The sequence below is a fragment of the Medicago truncatula genome, chromosome 1 (assembly GCF_003473485.1).
Source record: "Medicago truncatula cultivar Jemalong A17 chromosome 1, MtrunA17r5.0-ANR, whole genome shotgun sequence".
Classification (NCBI taxonomy): domain Eukaryota; kingdom Viridiplantae; phylum Streptophyta; class Magnoliopsida; order Fabales; family Fabaceae; genus Medicago; species Medicago truncatula.
In genome coordinates, this window is record NC_053042.1 from 5,682,686 (window position 1) to 5,701,145 (window position 18,460).

The window sequence follows — 18,460 nt, forward strand, 5'->3', positions numbered from 1 at the left end:
TGATGTTATGCATATGTTGTGTACGCGTAAACGTATGATTATGTGAAAATATTGGTGAATGCATGATTGCATGGATGTATGGATATATGAATGCACATGACACGTGAATCGATGAACTGAGACAAGATAGGTAAGATGGGAGTTGGACCGACATTGCATTACAAACACTCGGCAACCTTCCTTGGAGATGATATTATTGTGAGCAAATCGAGCCGTTGATGGTGTAAGAACCTGGCACTAGGTAGCCACTGGTGCCTCCTGGGGGGTGAGCCCATTGTCGATGAAAGAAGTCTGGAAGAAGTCGCCATTTGTAAACCGGCACAGAGTGTCCTTCCATTGGTATGCTTCAGCAGTCATACCTTTTGTTTTATTGAAAGATCCCTAATTTTTGCCTGGACCGCCCTTTCGGGTTTTCAGTCCACCGGGAATATTTTTTTGTTTTGCCCCTAATTTTTGCCTGGACCGCCCTTTCGGGTTTTCAGTCCACCGGGACGCTCTCTGTTGCCTAAGTCGCCTTTTCAGGTTTTCAACTTAGCGAGCTTCTTTGTTTTATTTTTGTATTTGTTTACTCTGAGACTTTCCTTAGTGTCGAGCCACGCTTTTAGCAGGATCTAACCTCACTTGAGTTGATATATGCCTCTTTTACTCCCGAGTGCCAAACTGTATCTATTTGTTTATGCTTTTTATTATATAATGTTTTAGAAATCCATTTCAAAATATTATCATCAATAAAAGAGGAAAAATTCGTGAAACAAAACAAATGGGAATCAAAAGAGAGGTAAAGGCTCAAAGTTTATTAATCGAATGACGCTACGCCAATGGCATGACTTCATGGAGTTATTTACAAAGTTTGAAAAGAAATGGTAATTTAAAATGGAAAGGTACGTTGAACTTCATAACGCTATCGTTCTCTAGCAACTTTGAAATCCGTTATCTTGTGACTCGACTGTTTTTGATATCAGGTATGCCCCAAGTGTATCTGTGTTCGACTGGATGCAGTTACTTTGTCTCCTTTTCCCTTTTTTTTTTATTATTATTATTATTATTATTTTTTTTTTTAAATCCTTAATTTTTGCATAGACTGCCCTTTCGGGTTTTCACTCTATCAGGATAATGATCTCTGTTTATTGTCTCTAATTTTTGCCTGGACCGCCCTTTTCGGGTTTTCAGTCCACCGAGACGCTCATTTTTGCCTAAGTCGCCCTTTTCGGGTTTTCGACTTACCGAGCTGTTCTTTTAAAATTTTTAGACAAAGTATTTCTTGACTGCATCTGTGTTCACAGGTCGTGGAAGTTCTTCACCGTCCATGGTTTGTAGAGTCATGGCACCACCTGAGAAGGCTCTTTTAACAACATACGGACCTTCATAATTAGGAGCCCACTTGCCTCGGGAGTCTGGTTGGAAAGAGAAAATCTTTTTGAGCACGAGATCACCTTCTTTAAACTCACGGGGACGAACTTTCTTGTCAAAGGCCTGCTTCATCCTTTTTTGATATAATTGTCCGTGACATAGGGCTGTCATGCGCTTTTCTTCAATTAGATTCAACTGGTCGTATCTATTCTGAACCCATTCAGCTTCCGATAAGTCAGCCTCCATTAAGACTCTCAATGATGGAATTTCGACTTCTACAGGGAGTACTGCCTCCATGCCATATACCAGGGAAAAAGGAGTTGCCCCTGTTGATGTGCGTACAGAAGTACGATATCCATGTAATGCAAAGGGAAGCATTTCATGCCAATCTTTATAAGTCACCACCATCTTCTGGACAATCCTCTTTATATTCTTGTTCTCAGCTTCGACAGCACCATTCATTTGAGGTCTGTAAGGTGAAGAGTTATGGTGCTCGATCTTGAAATCATCACACAATTCTTTCATCATCTTGTTGTTTAGATTTGTCCCGTTGTCGGTGATGATCCGGTTGGGGATGCCATAGCGACAAATGATATGATTCTTGATAAATTTGACCACTACTTGTTTGGTCACATTGGCATACGATGCGGCCTCAACCCACTTAGTGAAGTAGTCAATAGCCACTAGGATAAAACGGTGTCCATTTGAAGCTTTGGGCTCAATCCTTCCGATCATGTCAATGCCCCACATAGAGAAAGGCCACGGAGAGGAAAGCAAATTGAGTGTAGTTGGCGGCATATGAATCTTGTCGGCGTATATCTGGCACTTGTGACACTTTCTGGTATGCTTGTAGCAATCTGATTCCATTGTCATCCAGTAGTAGCCTGCTCGCAATATCTTTTTAGCCATTGTGTGCCCATTAGGATGAATTCCGAAGGATCCTTCGTGTATTTCATGTATCAATAAATCAGCTTCATATTTGTCTACACATCTGAGCAAGACCGTGTCAAAGTTTCTTTTGTACAAGATATCCCCATTCAGGAAGAAATTACTAGATAATCTTCTGAGAGTCTTCTTATCTTTGTTGGATGCTCCAGGAGGATACTCTCGAGTTTGGAGAAACACCTTAATATCATGAAACCAAGGTTTATCGTCGAAAACTGCTTCAGCGGCAAACACATAAGCGGGTCTATCAAGGAATTTGACACTGATTAGTGGCACGTCATTGTGATGATTCACCTTGATCATTGAAGACAAAGTAGCCAAGGCATCCGCCATCTGATTCTCATCCCGAGGAATATGATGTAATTCCACTTTGTTGAAGAAGGTCAATAAACGTCTTGCATAGTCTCGATAAGGTATTAGTCCTGCGTGAAGAGTTTCCCATTTTCCTTTGATCTGGTTGATTACAAGAGCTGAATCTCCATATATTTCGATGTTCTTGATTCTTAGATCAATGGCTTCTTCAATACCCATGATGCAGGCCTCATATTCAGCGATGTTGTTTGTGCAGTCAAACCGGAGTCTTGCTGTGAAAGGGATGTGAGTACCCTTAGGAGTAAGGAGTACTGCTCCTATGCCGTTGCCGTATACATTGACAGCCCCATCAAATATCAAACCCCACACTGAATCTGGATCAGGACCTTCTCCGAATAGTGGCTCGTCGCAATCTTTCATTTTTAAATACATAATCTCTTCATCAGGAAAGTCAAACTTGATAGGCTGATAGTCCTCAAGCGGTTGGTGAGCCAAGTGATCAGCAAGAATACTGCCTTTAATTGCCTTCTGGGAACGGTACTTGATATCATATTCAGATAGTAGCATCTGCCACCGTGCAATCCTTCCTGTCAAAGCGGGTTTCTCAAATATGTACTTGATTGGATCCATTTTAGATACCAGCCAAGTAGTGTGGTTAATCATATAATGACGGAGGCGCTTGGCAGCCCAGGCTAGAGCACAACATGTCTTCTCGAGCATGGAGTAGCGAGATTCACATTCAGTAAACTTCTTGCTTAAATAATAAATGGCGTGCTCTTTTCTTCCGGTTTCATCTTGTTGTCCGAGCACACAACCCATGGAATCTTCTAACACCGTTAGGTACATGATCAAAGGTCTTCCTTCAACTGGAGGGATGAGAATCGGTGGTTCTAGCAAGTACTTCTTTATGCTGTCAAAAGCCTTCTGGCAATCTTCGGTCCACACAATACCTTGTTCTTTGCGGAGTAGTTTGAATATCGGCCCACAAGTTGCAGTCATATGAGAAATGAACCGGGAGATATAATTTAGTCGTCCAAGAAAACCCCTTACTTCTTTTTCTGTTCTCGGAGCAGGCATCTCTCTGATGGCTTTGACTTTGTCAGGATCTACTTCGATGCCTTTCTGGCTGACAATGAAACCTAGAAGCTTTCCGGATCTGACACCAAAAGTGCATTTGTTGGGATTTAGACGAAGTTTGTACTTCCTCAGGCGCTGGAACATCTTCTGTAGATACTTGACATGGTCTTCTTCAGTAATCGACTTGACTATCATATCATCCACATAGACCTCAATCTCTTTATGTATCATATCGTGGAAAAGAGTAGTCATACCCCTCTGATAAGTAGCTCCGGCATTGATTAAACCGAACGGCATTACTTTGTAACAGAAAGTGCCCCAAGGTGTAATAAATGATGTTTTCTCCCTATCTTCGGGTGCCATCTTGATTTGATTATAACCGGAGAATCCATCCATGAATGAGAAGACTTTAGACTTTGCAGTACTGTCAACCAATACGTCAATATGAGGTAAAGGAAAGTCGTCTTTCGGGCTAGCTTTGTTTAAATCACGGTAGTCAACACACATTCTGACCTTACCATCTTTCTTTGGAACAGGCACTATGTTAGCTAACCATTGGGGGTAATTTGATGTGATGAGGAAACCTGCGTCGATCTGCTTCTGTACCTCTTCTTTGATTTTGAGAGCCATGTCAGGACGTGTTCTTCTCAATTTTTGTTTGACTGGCGGACATTCAGGTTTCAAAGGTAGGTGATGTACCACAATATCAGTGTCTAGACCCGGCATATCTTGGTAGGACCAGGCAAACACATCAACATATTCTTTGAGAAGCTCTATCACTTGCTTTTTAACACTTGTTTCGAGCGATGCCCCAACCTTGATTTCTTTCTTGTCTTCTTTGGTGCCCAAGTTAATCACTTCTAGTTCGTCCCCATAAGGCTGAATGGTCTTCTCCTCTTGTTCGAGTAGTCGAGAGATTTCGTCAGGGATCTCTTCATTCTCTTCCTCCTCCGCTTCATACACAGGGAACTCAAAGTTGGGAGAGATCATAGGGTTATGTTGTTCAACGGGTTCGTCGATTTCTAATCTGCACATGTGATGGATGATTTTTTTTTTAGAAAAAAGATACATGCAGATTTTTTGAAGATTCATGTTGGGTTTTTTGTATTACCACTTTTCAGAAAAGCATAAAAGAAAATGAGACAAAACATCGGGAAAAAAAACGACATTTTTATTTTATTGATGATAATTTCTTGAAATAAAAAGCCCTAGATAAGTTCACTTTCGCTTGGGGCGGGGCGAAAGGATTTTTTTTGAAAAGAAAAGCATAAACTAGACAAATGCATTACTTGGACAAGTGAGCAACAAAAGGAACATCTACGGCAACCCAATTGTGGCTGGATACTCCTGGCGTTATAAAACCTCGTGGCACACTTTCAGGACCATCTTCAATGATTGCATGGATAAAGCCCGAACTGTGGAAAGCGCCCTTCTTCGCTGTGGACAAACCAGTAGATGGGAAGAAACCCAAACCTTCTCGGTGCTTGTTTTCTGGAAGCTCTATCAGCTTTCCCCAGCTTGTGGACCCTCCTGCTTGTATGACCTTCTGAGCATCTTTCAGAGACGAGATAGAGGCTTCATTCCTCTGGGTATTCTTATCTTCTATAGTAAACCCTTGAAAAGGTGTCCCTTCGACATCGTCTGCCCCAATGAAAGAGAAAGATGACAAATGACTCACCAATAAAGCCTCTTCACCGTTTACAGTTACTAGCTTTCCATTCTTCACAAACTTCAGCTTTTGATGCAGCGTGGATGTGACAGCCCCTGCCTCGTGAATCCAGGGTCGACCCAGTAGGCAACTATACGAAGCTTGAATGTCCATGACTTGAAAATTAACTTGGAAAACTTGTGGCCCAACTGTGATGGGTAGAACCACCTCTCCAAGGACATCCTTCCTCGAGCCATCAAAAGCTTTCACCATTACCCCACTTCGTCTCAAAGGTGCGCCTTGGTAAGCGAGCTGGGTATAAGTTGTTTTGGACAACACATTCAAAGATGATCCAGTATCCACCAGCACATTTGACAAAGCATCAGTTTTACAGTTCACAGATATATGCAGCGCCCGATTATGGTTCCTTCCTTCTGCTGGGAGCTCTTCATCGCTGAAACTCAAGTTATTGCATGCAGTGATGTTCCCTACTATTCCGCCAAACTGACCCACCGTTACGTCATAATCCACAAAAGCTTGTTCTAAGACCTTCATTAATGCATCTTTATGGGCCTCAGAATTTAGTAATAAAGACATTATGGATATTTTGGATGGAGTCTGCATCAGTTGGTCAACAACCCTGTACTCGCTCTTCTTTATTAACTTGAGAATCTCATCAAACTCTGCACTTGTGCCAGCCTCTTTGGGTTGATCCACTTCTTTGGCGACATCAGCATCTTTAGTCCGAACCTCCTTGTTTACTGTAGCATCAATCCTCTTTGGGAACACTATGGGGACAACGCGCCCATTTCTCAAAACTCTGCTGTCTTCAACAATATTATCCACACTGGACAGAGGCGGTATTGGAACCTCACGACCCTCTTCAATCATGGTGGCATTGTATTTGTATGGAATGGCTTTTTCAGAAGCATATGGCAGTGGGCCTGGTAAGCAGATCACCAGAGGGGTGATAGTTGACTTTCGACTGTCGTAAAATACCTCCAAAGGTCCTTCGGGAGTTATTACACACACATCATCGCACTTCCTTTCGATCACAAGCTCTCCTCGGTCTAGAAGCCCTTGAATATCATTTCTTACTTTCTGACATCCTCCGGAGTTCATAAGGCATATTTCACAGAGGTCATGATCATGCTCAAAAAGGTCGGCTTTGCATAACTTGGCATGTAGCGGGACCAAAGGTGTTCTGATATGTTGCACATTCAGAATGGGACGAGTCTTTTGACAATTTTCGATCATGTTGACTGTTGCGGCACCATGATTCGGCAATGGGTTTGTTTGAACATTTGGCGCCGAGTCTGTGAAAGTTATTTTTCCATCATTAATCAACCTCTGCACTGTGCTTTTAAAGGCATAACAAGTTTCAATGTTATGGCCACGGCCCCCTTCATGGAAGTCGCAAGTTTGGTCAAGTCTATACCAAGATGGTAGTTTTTCTGGGATAGGAGGAGCTGTTCTAGTTTGGACAAGGTTTTTCTGGAGTAAGCCGGGAAGTAATTCTGCATAGGTGACTGGTATTGGGTTAATCGGCATTCTTGGTGGTCGAGGTTGTTGTGGGCGTTGTTGATAAGGTTGTTGTTGGAAATTTTGTTGAGGGTATTGTTGGTATGGGTATTGTTGGTATGGTTGTTGTTGGAAATTTTGTTGAGGGAAATTTTGTTGTTGAGTATTTTGTGGTGAAGGATTTTGTGGGAGTTGAGGATATTGTGGTATTTGAGGATATTGTGGTACTTGAGGATATTGTGGTACTTGAGGATATTGTGGTATTTGAGGATGGTTATTTGTTTGTTGAAAAGGGTGAGAGGTAGGTGTGATGGCAGCAATGTGTTGATAGGCTGGATAAGTTTGTTGAGGCCCTCCATGAGTCACCATACCGACTTCTTGTTCTTTCTTCCTCGGGAAATGGTTCCCGGTCTTCTTGGTCCCACTGGCAGGAGTTGTATTCTTTACTAAGCGTCCTTCTCGGACTCCTTCTTCTAACTGTACTCCCATACCAACCATTTCCGCGAAGCTCTTTGGTGTACTCCCGACCATCTTTTTGTAATAAAAATGATTTAGAGTTTTTAGGAAGAGCTTGGTCATCTCTTTCTCCTCAATGCGTGGGCTGACTTGGGCAGCGGTGTCTCTCCACCGTTGGGCGTATTCTTTGAACGTTTCTTTATCTCCCTGAGTCATGGCTTGGAGGTCACTTCGGTCCGGAGTCATGTCTACATTGTAACTGTACTGTTCCACAAAAGCTTCACAAAGGTCACGGAAAGTTTGAACCCTTGTTTTGTCTAGGTTTGTGTACCACTTTGAAGCAGGGCCAGTCAAACTTTCTTGGAAATAGTAGATAAGAATCTGATCATCTTGGGCATACGCAGGCATCCTTCTTACATACATTTTTAGATGTTCCTCAGGACAAGAACTCCCTTTGTATTTCTCGAAATCTGGAATCTTGAATTTGTGAGGTACCTGCACGCTTGGTACCAAGCAGAGATCGTACGCAGTCTTCCCGAATTTCCCTTTTTCATGGAGAGCTTTCATGTCTCGGCGTAGTTCATCATACTTCTCTCGTAGGTCGCTTACCTCCTCGTAAGCCTCTGCATTCCCTGAATGAAAGATAGACTCTTCAGTTTGCGGAATTGTATGCATCACAGGTGCTGAGTAGGTCATGGTGGCGGGAGTGGCCCTCATGGCAGGTAGGGGTACTTGAGCCGTGTACTGGTGAGTGGGCATCTGAGCTTCACAAGTGATAGGACGAAATATCTCCCCAGCAGTGAAAGGTGGAAACCAAGGCGTGGAACGTTGCGGAGCGGACAGCATTGGAGTGTCAGCACATAGTGTCCAAGAAGAAGATGCCTCGGCCTGAGTTCTGACAGGAGGAGGAGGTGGAGGTGCTTGTGATCGGGCCTGCGCTTCTGTTACGGCCTGAGCTTGAGTTTGAGCTTGTGCCAATGCTTGCGCTTGTGCTTGAATCTGTGCTTGAGCTTGAGTCTGAGCTTCCGCCATTGTTTTTATTAATTCAGCCATCTCGTCCATCCTAGTCTGCATGGCTGTCATTTCTTCACGAAGTACCCGATTTTCTTGCTCAAGATAATCCATCTTCTTCTTTACTTTCGCTCGTGTAGTGAGTACGGGTTGACTTGTAGATGATACGTGGGGCCACCGTATGAAACGAGTTGACCCTTTTTCTCTGGAAAAGGAAGTTTGTGTGAGACTTTGATTTGAGACTATGAAATGCAGGATGATGCATGATGTTTATGCAAAAATAGACGTATATTTTTTATCGAAGGATTTATGAAAGTATTTTTGTAAATATCATAGTTGAGAGTTCCATTGAATAATTCGCATACTATAAGATAATTCCCTTTCTAAACAACGAAGCCAAGGGATAGACTTTGCAAAAAAATAAGATAAATATCTAACTTAAAGCTAAAAACAAAAATAAAAGAAAAACTGGGAACTCTCAAGCTCTTTGAAGTAGACTATTCATCAGAATCTGAATGTGCATCTTTGAAGAACTCCCAACGCTCCCCTGCGCTGATAAATTGTGATAGCCTTGTGCTCTGAGCTCGGATCTGAACATTCTTTTTTACTATTTGTCGTCTCAACTTGTGAACCTCATGCTCTCGTTGCTCTATCTCACCACTCATAGTCTCCATCTTGAGCATAGCTTCATCATACTTCCTCTTCCAAGTAGCACCCACATATTCCGATCGGGCCAACTTCTCTTGACATTCCTCCACAGTTGCGGGGGCCAAGGGTAAAGCCGGAGCTGGGGTTGTTGAAGATAGGTACCTTGGCAAATGATATGGTAAGACCAGATCGGAAGCTCTATTAATGACCCATTGAGTGTAAGACCCCTGTAAAGAGTCTGATCTCCTCGCCAACTGGCTTCTATTGAGTGTGCGAATGGCATGCCATGCTTGGACAAATCTCCCTCTTTTGTTTGAGGGATCTTCATGGTTGAAGTAGAATTCACCCTGTAAGTAGATGTTATCTGGCTTAGCTTCCATTGGACATCCGAACTGACGTTTGGCAAGGATAGGATTGTAGCTGATTCCTCCTTGCGTACCGAGAAGGGGTACATTTGAGTATTCTCCACAACTGACAATGATGTTCGTGAAGTTACAAGTGGCACGGTACCAGGTTATGTCGGATGGGGTAAGGGACATGATTCTTTTGGGCCAGGAGAGATTTTCTGGGTTGGCTTGAAAGGAGTGGGTCTGAGGTAAGTGAGAGGTAAACCATTTGTATAGTAAGGGTGCGCAACCAAGGATAGCTCCACGACCTACTTGGGTTCGATCGTGAATGGAATGATATATATCAGCTAACAATGTGGGGACTGGGTTCTTTGTGAGGAAAATTTGGATGGCATGGATGTCAACATAGTTATCAATATTTGGGAATAATACTAGGCCATAGATAAGTAAAGCTAGGATAGAGTAAAAGGCCTCAACATTGTTTGTTTTGGAAAACTCGGAGGCTTGTTGGTAAAGAAATTTAGTAGGTAAGCTTGGGAGATTCCCTTTTAGGGTAAGTTTTTCTTTTATGAGGGAGGTTTTGAGATGGAGGGCATTTGCAATAGTGGCGGCTTTGGGAAAAGGTTCTAAACCGGTAAAAGGTACCTTATCAAGTACGGGTAGGCCAATTAAGTGAGAGTATTCTTCGAGGGTAGGCATAAGCTGGTAGTCGGGAAAGGTGAAACAGTGGTAAGCAGGGTCATAGAACTGGACCAAGGTCTCCAAGCACCCCTTCTCGATATTTGTCCAGAGGACACCAAGCAATTTCCCATGACGATCACAAAAATTCTCCAAGCTAGTTACTTCAAATGCAAGCTTCTTTAAGTTCTCTAGATCCAATTTCCTGAATGTAAACTTTCTAGTATTTCTTCTTTCCATGCCTATGATATTTACAAAAACAAGTATAAGCCCTTCGATATTTTTTGATGAAAAAAGATAAAATTATGAATGAATGCATGTATGCATGATTATGCGTAGGTTAAGCTCGTCATGTTGGAGTTTAAAGGTAATATCCCCCATTTGGTAAGGACTATGGTTTCATTTGTACCTGTATCACGGGTTCTATCCAGTTCCCAAAGTCATCAACTACCTCCGAATGTTATCAGGTTACAAGACTACTCTTGATCCAATAATATCCGTAGGAAAGTTTCATTTGAGTGTAGTATCGCGTATCAACTAATTCAAGACTACTCTCGATTAGCCACCGCACTACGTCCTAAAAAGGCTAAGATGGGTTAAGGGTAACTAAAGGTCCTCAACTTCGACGGTCACTTGAAAACATAATGCCAACACGACTATTCATGCCAACATAGATTACTTTCAAGATTCCTCCATTGAGTGGGGTTGTACCACATGAACCTAAACACGAGACTTGACTCTCGGAAAGGCACTTTGGTTATACCACCGTCCTATCTTATGTTTCTCTCAAGCCCGGGTGTAGGGCTTTATCTCACCACTCATATTTAAAAAGAAAGGAAGAAAGAGAGAAGATAAAAGATATATACAATTATTTCCATCTTTATTTTTTTTGTTTTTGTTTTAAGCAAGTTATAGCACAAAGAATTAAATAAAGCCAAGTTAGGCTCAACCCTCTTAGAGGGGGGGGGGGGGGGGGGGGGTCCCCAGTGAAGTCGCCATTTCTGTCGCGTCATTTTTTGGAGATCAAGGCTATTTGATTAGCTTTTGACTCACTAATTATTTCACGACTGAACATTTAATTTTATTATGAAAAGGGGAAAAAAAAAGTTCAAACTACCCCTATTTGAAAAGATTTAGGGTTCGGGGGTTAGTTACATAAAGGGAAGGTATTAGCACCCTCTATGTCCGTAGTACTCTACGGGAACCTCTTGATTTTATTTAATTAATGTGCTATAACTTGCTTGCTTATTTTCGAAAAGAAGGAATTAAAGTGGAAAAATAAAGACCTAATTATCTACATTTTTAGTGATTTGGAAGGACATGGTCCTCTGCCTACGTACCCGTGAGGGATCAAAACCTCGTAGTTCGGGGTAGAAATTGACGTTTGATTGGTTGTGTGTTTTTTTTTTATTAGTTTTGAAAAAGGTTTTAAAAATAAAAGCCAAGTGGCAAAATAAGCTTGTTTGTGTTTTTTAAAGAAAAAGGACTCAAAGATGATTAGATTGATTGAAGTTTGATTAAGAAAATAAAATAAAAAGGACGATCACTTGATTTAGGATCAAGGTTTATTATAAAAAATATTTTTTTGTGATTTTTTTTGGTTATTTGCATGTTTTTGTTGTTTTTGAATAATTGCTAAACTAACGGAGCATAAAGAATAAAAACGCGGCTACCCTAAGTTAGAAATATAAAATCTATGACTATTACATAAAAAGCCTATTTACATTCTAAGGTCTGCAATAAAATTAAAATGCTAAGAAAAATAAATAAATACGAAGAAAGAATAAAAAAAAAAAAAGGTCCAAACACATGGTGGGGTGCAGTGGTAAACAGGGGTGTGCAGAAAGCAGAAAAAAAGAATTGGGCTTAAGGAAACGAACCGGGTCGTGGGTCATGGGTCATGGGTTGACCCGTTTGGGGGATATATAAGGGTTGTAACCCTAAATCTCTCATTTTTCTCACCTCTCCTTCTCTCTCTTCCGTTCTCTTTCTCTCTCTAAATCCCTATCCTCTCTCTTCTCTCTTCTTCTCCGGTGGAGGTGAGGCGGCCGGGAGAAGTCCGGCGCGGTGGCCGGCGAACCATCGCGGCTGCGCCGCCGCGCCGGAGCTAAAAAACTCCCTTTTTTTTTATTTTTTTTCGCTCTTTCTCTTCCTCTTTTCCCCCCTTTCGTGATACTAAACCCAAAAATCCCAAAACCTTTACCCAAACGTCTAGATCTAAAAAAGAAAGAAATTTATACCTTTTTGTTTTTTTTGTGGATCCGGTTTCGTGATGTGATTGTCGCTGTTGTGACGGTTTGTGCGCCTCTGTGTGTGCGTGTATGTGCTGTGTTGTGTTGCCCGCGGTCGTATTTCCGTTTCTGTGCGCGTGCGTGTGTTGTGGCGTGGACTGGTGCGTGTGCGTGTGTTGGTGTTGCGGTTTGGACTGGTGCGTGTGTGTTGCCGTGCCGGTTCTGCTTTTCTGTGGGATGTGTTTGTTGCTTGCCGTTGTGTGTGGCTTCTCTTGTTCCCGTATTCTGTTGTGTGTGGCTTCTCTGTTTTTCTTCCCTTTTTTATTGTTGTGCAGGTCTCTATTTATAGAGTGAGTTTGGGGCTAGAATTTGTTACTGATGAGCACAAAATCAGTGGCTTGTGGAGGAGAAAAAAGGAAATGCGTCTGTTTTTTACTGGATTTGTTTCAGAGGAAGCGTGAATCCGGATTTGGATTAGAACAGCGTATGCGTGATGTTGTTATCTTGAACCTGGACACTTTTGGATTTTTTGGACTTTTTGGGACTTAAAAAGAAAAATTAATAATAAAAGGATAATGTCTACATTTTTGGTTTTAAATAAAAAAATAAAAGAAATTTAATCTAATTTTGGACTAAAATTAAAATTTAGAATTCTAAACTAAAAATTTAAAAGATGGAAATAAATAATTAAAGACTGAGAGAAGAGGGCCCGATTCGGATTTTTATGAGGTATTTCAAAATACCTCCCTGCCGAATTTTTCACTGAAATGCGAGTCTGGTCCGAGTTCGGAGACGTGTGTCAGTGGGACCTTAGGTCAAAATTTGGGGTATGACACAGTATGTACTGAAAAGTTCTATTTGGGCGTGGGTGTGTATATTTTTGTTTTTTTGTTTTTTAAATAAATTTTAAATTGTACTTCTGTTTATGATTAGTGGTTGTGTGCTGCAGGTTGATAAGTTAGATCTTATAACTGCTGCTATGGGACATGCACTGGCCACAGAAGGAGGATTCTGCACGGGAAGTGCAAGAGTTATAGATCACCAAGTATGGTAGTGTCATATGTGATACTGTTCATAACCTTCTTGGATTTCCATGTATACTGAAACACTAAAAGAGAAGAAAGATTGTAAATGTGGAAATTAAGAATTTACTTCCTCCAAACTCAAATTTAAGTAAAAAAAATAGTCATGGTTTGTGGTCCATAATATATAAGAAAATTCTAATTAATTTTACTGGATTACTGTTATATTTCAATTAGTGTTAAACACCACTCAATTAATGCTCTCATGAAACAAGTTTCAAAGGAAATTTAGTGAAGAGAATGATAGTTCGGAGAATGCAATTTTCTTATTGCACCAAGAAAAATAAGCAAGGTTAACTAATATTCTTAATTAGTACGTATTTAGTTAATTTTACTTAAATTTGAGTTCGGAGGGAGTGTTTTTCACGGAACTTCTTTCATTTTTTCCCCCACGTTTCCTTCATTAATACCTGAATTTGCAGGTCTGAACTATAAAATTTGCATGATAAAGCGATGTGCATAACCAAGTGATTGGTTGATGATGCCTTCTCATCCATTTCCCTGCTCTAATATCTGTATGTTTTCAACCTTGGCAGCGATTGAGTAGCTCTGGCTATGTCTTTTCTGCTTCTTTACCTCCATATCTTGCAAGTGCTGCCATTACAGCTATTGACGTCCTTGAGGAAAATCCCAATCTATTAACAAAATTGAAGAACAATATGTTGGAACAAAATGTGTTTCACAATGAACCTTATTAAGTTTTGATGATAACAAGGTATTAAAAATTGTCAATTGGTTATTACTAATAATTGTTCAAGTGTACAGGACCAAAAGCTACTCAAGTTATTTCAATAGGTCTTGGAAGAACAATGGAAAGAAAAAGAAATTCTGAGCATCTGAAGAAAACTGCTCCTGAAGCTGAAGTGCTTCTGAAGTGATGACGTCATCAGAAGCAGAAGGTCATCAGAAGCAAAAGTTTTCATCAGAAGCAATATCTTCACCAGAAGCTACGTTTGATCCTTTAATCAAACTGAAGATTCAAAGTAGCTGATTCTCAATTCAGTCTTATCCAAGAAGAACGAAGAATTGAAAGGGAGGTATCAACGGATATATGGATAGCACTGAGCACTTGTCTCTCGTTAATAGAGTTGACAAAGTACAAGTGTACAACCACTACCTCCACTACTCTGTTTTCTGTCTACGCTACAAGACAAAACAACAACCATGCCTGCAGAATTTGTACGTTCAAGATGGGAATGAATTTGAAGCGTATTCTTCAAAGGACTACACCCAAATCAGGCAAAGGATCACTGGTGGATAATCAAAGGATTTCAAACGACTCTTTAGACGTGCTGATTATCTCAACGTCTCTTTCACGCCTCTATATAAAGGAGTGAAGACTTGAAGATTGAAAAAAGAGATACATAAGTTCAAAAGCGCCAAAACTCTGTCAATTTGATTCTACAAAACACACTGAATTTCTGCACTGATTTGATATATCTTAGAAATTCAAAGTCTAGAGTCTTTACTGTATTGTATTGTGAACACCACTGATTGTATATCAAGTGTTCAATTCAAACTCAATTCTCTGTATTTTTGTTTGATTAGAAGTCTCTTGCCTGCGTGCTTGAGCATTAGAAGTCTCTTGCTTAGTGCTTGAGCATTGGAAGACTCTTGCGTGTGTGCTTGAGCATTTTTGTGAAGTCTCATACTTAGAAAGTATTGAGCAGTTGTAATCTTTGTGATTATAGTGAAATCTCCTTGGAAGTGCAAGGGGGACTGGACTACTTCCGTGTTGTGGAAGGAACCAGGATAACTGCTTGTGTCTTTGTCTTTCTTTTCTCTGCTCTGTTCTTTTCCGCTGCAATCTGACTCTGATCATTTCATCAGAAGCAATCAAACTGTTTCTGAAGTTTTTTCAGAAGAAGTTTTTTTTTAAGAGAAAAAGAAAACACAATTCAACCCCCCCTTCTTGTGTTTTTCACCTTCAATTGGTATCAGAGCTTGCTCTGTTATCACAGCACTTAACCGTGTTACAGTTCAAGATCTATTAGAAAAACATGTCTGGAGATGAGGAATCAGTTACTACAAAATACACAAGTGTCAAGCATGACTATGATACTGCTGACAAGAAAACAGACTCTGGAAAAGCTCCAAAGTTTAATGGAGATCCAGAAGAGTTTTCATGGTGGAAAACAAATATGTACAGCTTTATCATGGGATTGGATGAAGAGCTATGGGACATACTGGAAGATGGAGTTGATGATCTGGATTTGGATGAAGAAGGAGCTGCTATAGACAGAAGAATACATACTCCTGCTCAGAAGAAGCTTTATAAGAAACACCACAAGATAAGAGGAATCATTGTGGCTTCTATACCTCGCACCGAATACATGAAGATGAGTGACAAATCTACTGCGAAGGCTATGTTTGCTTCTCTATGTGCAAACTTTGAAGGCAGCAAGAAGGTGAAAGAGGCTAAAGCTTTGATGCTAGTTCATCAGTATGAACTTTTCAGAATGAAGGATGATGAGAGTATAGAAGAAATGTACTCAAGATTTCAAACTTTAGTTTCTGGATTGCAAATACTAAAGAAAAGCTATGTTGCTTCTGATCATGTCAGTAAGATTTTGAGAAGCTTACCTTCAAGATGGAGACCCAAAGTAACTGCTATTGAGGAAGCTAAGGATCTAAATACTTTAAGTGTTGAAGATCTTGTTAGCTCACTCAAAGTGCATGAAATGAGTTTAAATGAGCATGAAACCTCTAAACCCTAAAAGGAGTAAATCCATTGCTCTACCATCTAAAGGAAAGACTTCAAAATCTTCCAAAGCCTACAAAGCCAGTGAATCTGAAGAAGAATCACCTGATGGAGATTCTGATGAAGATCAATCTGTAAAGATGGCTATGCTGTCCAACAAGCTTGAGTATCTGGCAAGGAAGCAGAAAAAATTTTTGAGCAAGAGAGGTAGCTACAAGAAAGAAGATCAGAAGGGATGCTTCAATTGTAAGAAGCCTGGTCATTTCATTGTTGATTGCCCTGATCTTCAGAAGGAGAAGTTTAAAGGCAAATCCAAGAAATCAAGCTTCAACTCCAGTAAATTCAGAAAGCAAATAAAAAAGAGCTTGATGGCGACCTGGGAAGATTTGGATAGTGAATCTGGTTCTGATAAAGAAGAAGCTGATGATGATGCTAAGGCAGCCATGGGGTTAGTGGCAACAGTATCATCAGAAGCAGTATCAGAAGCTGAATCAGATTCAGAAGATGAAAATGAGGTATATTCCAAAATCCCTAGACAAGAACTTGTTGATTCTCTAAAAGAACTTTTATCACTGTTTGAACACAGAACCAATGAGTTGACAGATTTAAAAGAAAAATATGTTGATTTGATGAAACAACAAAAGACAACTCTATTGGAACTGAAAGCTTCTGAAGAAGAACTCAAAGGGTTTAACCTCATATCAACAACATATGAAGATAGACTCAAGAGTCTTTGTCAGAAGCTACAAGAAAAATGTGATAAAGGTTCAGGCAATAAACATGAGATTGCCTTGGATGATTTTATTATGGCTGGAATAGACAGAAGCAAAGTTGCTTCTATGATCTACAGCACATACAAGAACAAAGGCAAAGGGATTGGATATTCTGAGGAGAAATCCAAAGAATACAGTCTCAAGAGCTACTGTGATTGTATCAAGGATGGATTGAAATCCACCTTTGTGCATGAAGGTACAAATGTTGTAACTGCTGTTCAGTCAAAACCTGAAGCTTCTGGTTCACAGGCTAAGATCACATCAAAGCCAGAAAACCTCAAGATCAAGGTTATGACAAAATCTAATCCTAAGAGTCAAAAGATTAAAATTCTGAAAAGATCAGAACCTGTTCATCAGAATCTGATTAAACCAGAATCTAAAATCCCAAAACAAAAGGATCAGAAGAACAAAGCAGCTACTGCTTCTGAGAAAACAATACCCAAAGGTGTTAAACCTAAAGTATTGAATGATCAGAAGCCACTCAGCATTCACCCTAAGGTACAAGGGAGGAAAAGTAAAACCTCCAAAACTAACCCAAAAGGACCCATGAAGATATGGGTACCTAAATCTGAATTGGCTAAAACTGCAGGTGTGCCTAAGGGCAAGAGAGAAACAAAGGTCATGGTACCTAGACAACGGATGTTCAAGGCACATGACTGGAGAGAAAGCTTTATTCCTTACCCTTACAATGAAAGATGGAGGAGAAGTGAAGTTTGGTGGCAACCAAACTGGAAAGATCATTGGTACAGGTACTATTGGTAATTCCTCCATCTCAATTAATAATGTGTGGCTAGTAGATGGTCTGAAGCATAACCTATTGAGCATTAGTCAATTTTGTGACAATGGGTATGATGTAATGTTCAGTAAGACCAACTGCACACTAGTCAACAAGGATGACAAATCCATTACATTCAAGGGAAAGAGAGTTGAGAATGTCTATAAAATAAATTTCTCTGATCTGGCTGATCAGAAGGTAGTTTGCCTTCTGTCAATGAATGATAAAAAATGGGTATGGCATAAAAGGTTGGGACATGCTAATTGGAGATTAATTTCTAAAATTAGCAAGTTACAACTAGTCAAAGGATTGCCTAACATTGATTATCATTCAGATGCACTTTGTGGTGCATGTCAGAAAGGGAAAATTGTGAAAAGTTCTTTCAAATCTAAAGACATTGTATCAACCTCCAGACCCTTAGAATTACTCCATATTGATCTTTTTGGTCCAGTTAACACTGCATCTTTATATGGAAGTAAATATGGATTAGTCATTGTTGATGATTACAGCAGATGGACTTGGGTAAAATTCATTAAAAGTAAAGACTATGCATGTGAAGTGTTTAGCAGCTTCTGCACTCAAATACAATCTGAAAAAGAATTGAAAATTTTGAAAGTCAGAAGTGATCATGGTGGAAAATTTGAAAATGAGCCATTTGAACTTTTTTGTAAAAAACATGGGATTCTCCATGAATTTTCTTCTCCTAGAACTCCACAACAAAATGGGGTTGTAGAGAGAAAGAACAGAACCTTACAAGAAATGGGCAGAACCATGATCCATGAAAATAACTTAGCTAAACATTTCTGGGCAGAAGCAGTTAATACTTCATGTTATATTCAAAATAGGATCTATATCAGACCTATGTTGGAGAAAACAGCATATGAACTCTTTAAAGAAAGAAGACC

General features: G+C 40.2%; 1 protein-coding gene across 1 annotated transcript in view; it reads left to right on the top strand.

The window, feature by feature from the left end:
* Positions 1 to 18,460, top strand: part of LOC11419184 (long chain base biosynthesis protein 1) — a 33,217-nt gene that overhangs the window by 6,683 nt on the left and 8,074 nt on the right. Inside the window, exons 9-10 of the mRNA XM_039832736.1 lie at positions 13,174 to 13,269; positions 13,843 to 13,960. Of these exons, the coding sequence (XP_039688670.1) occupies positions 13,174 to 13,269; positions 13,843 to 13,960 (214 nt within the window). The remainder of the gene's footprint in view (positions 1 to 13,173; positions 13,270 to 13,842; positions 13,961 to 18,460) is intronic.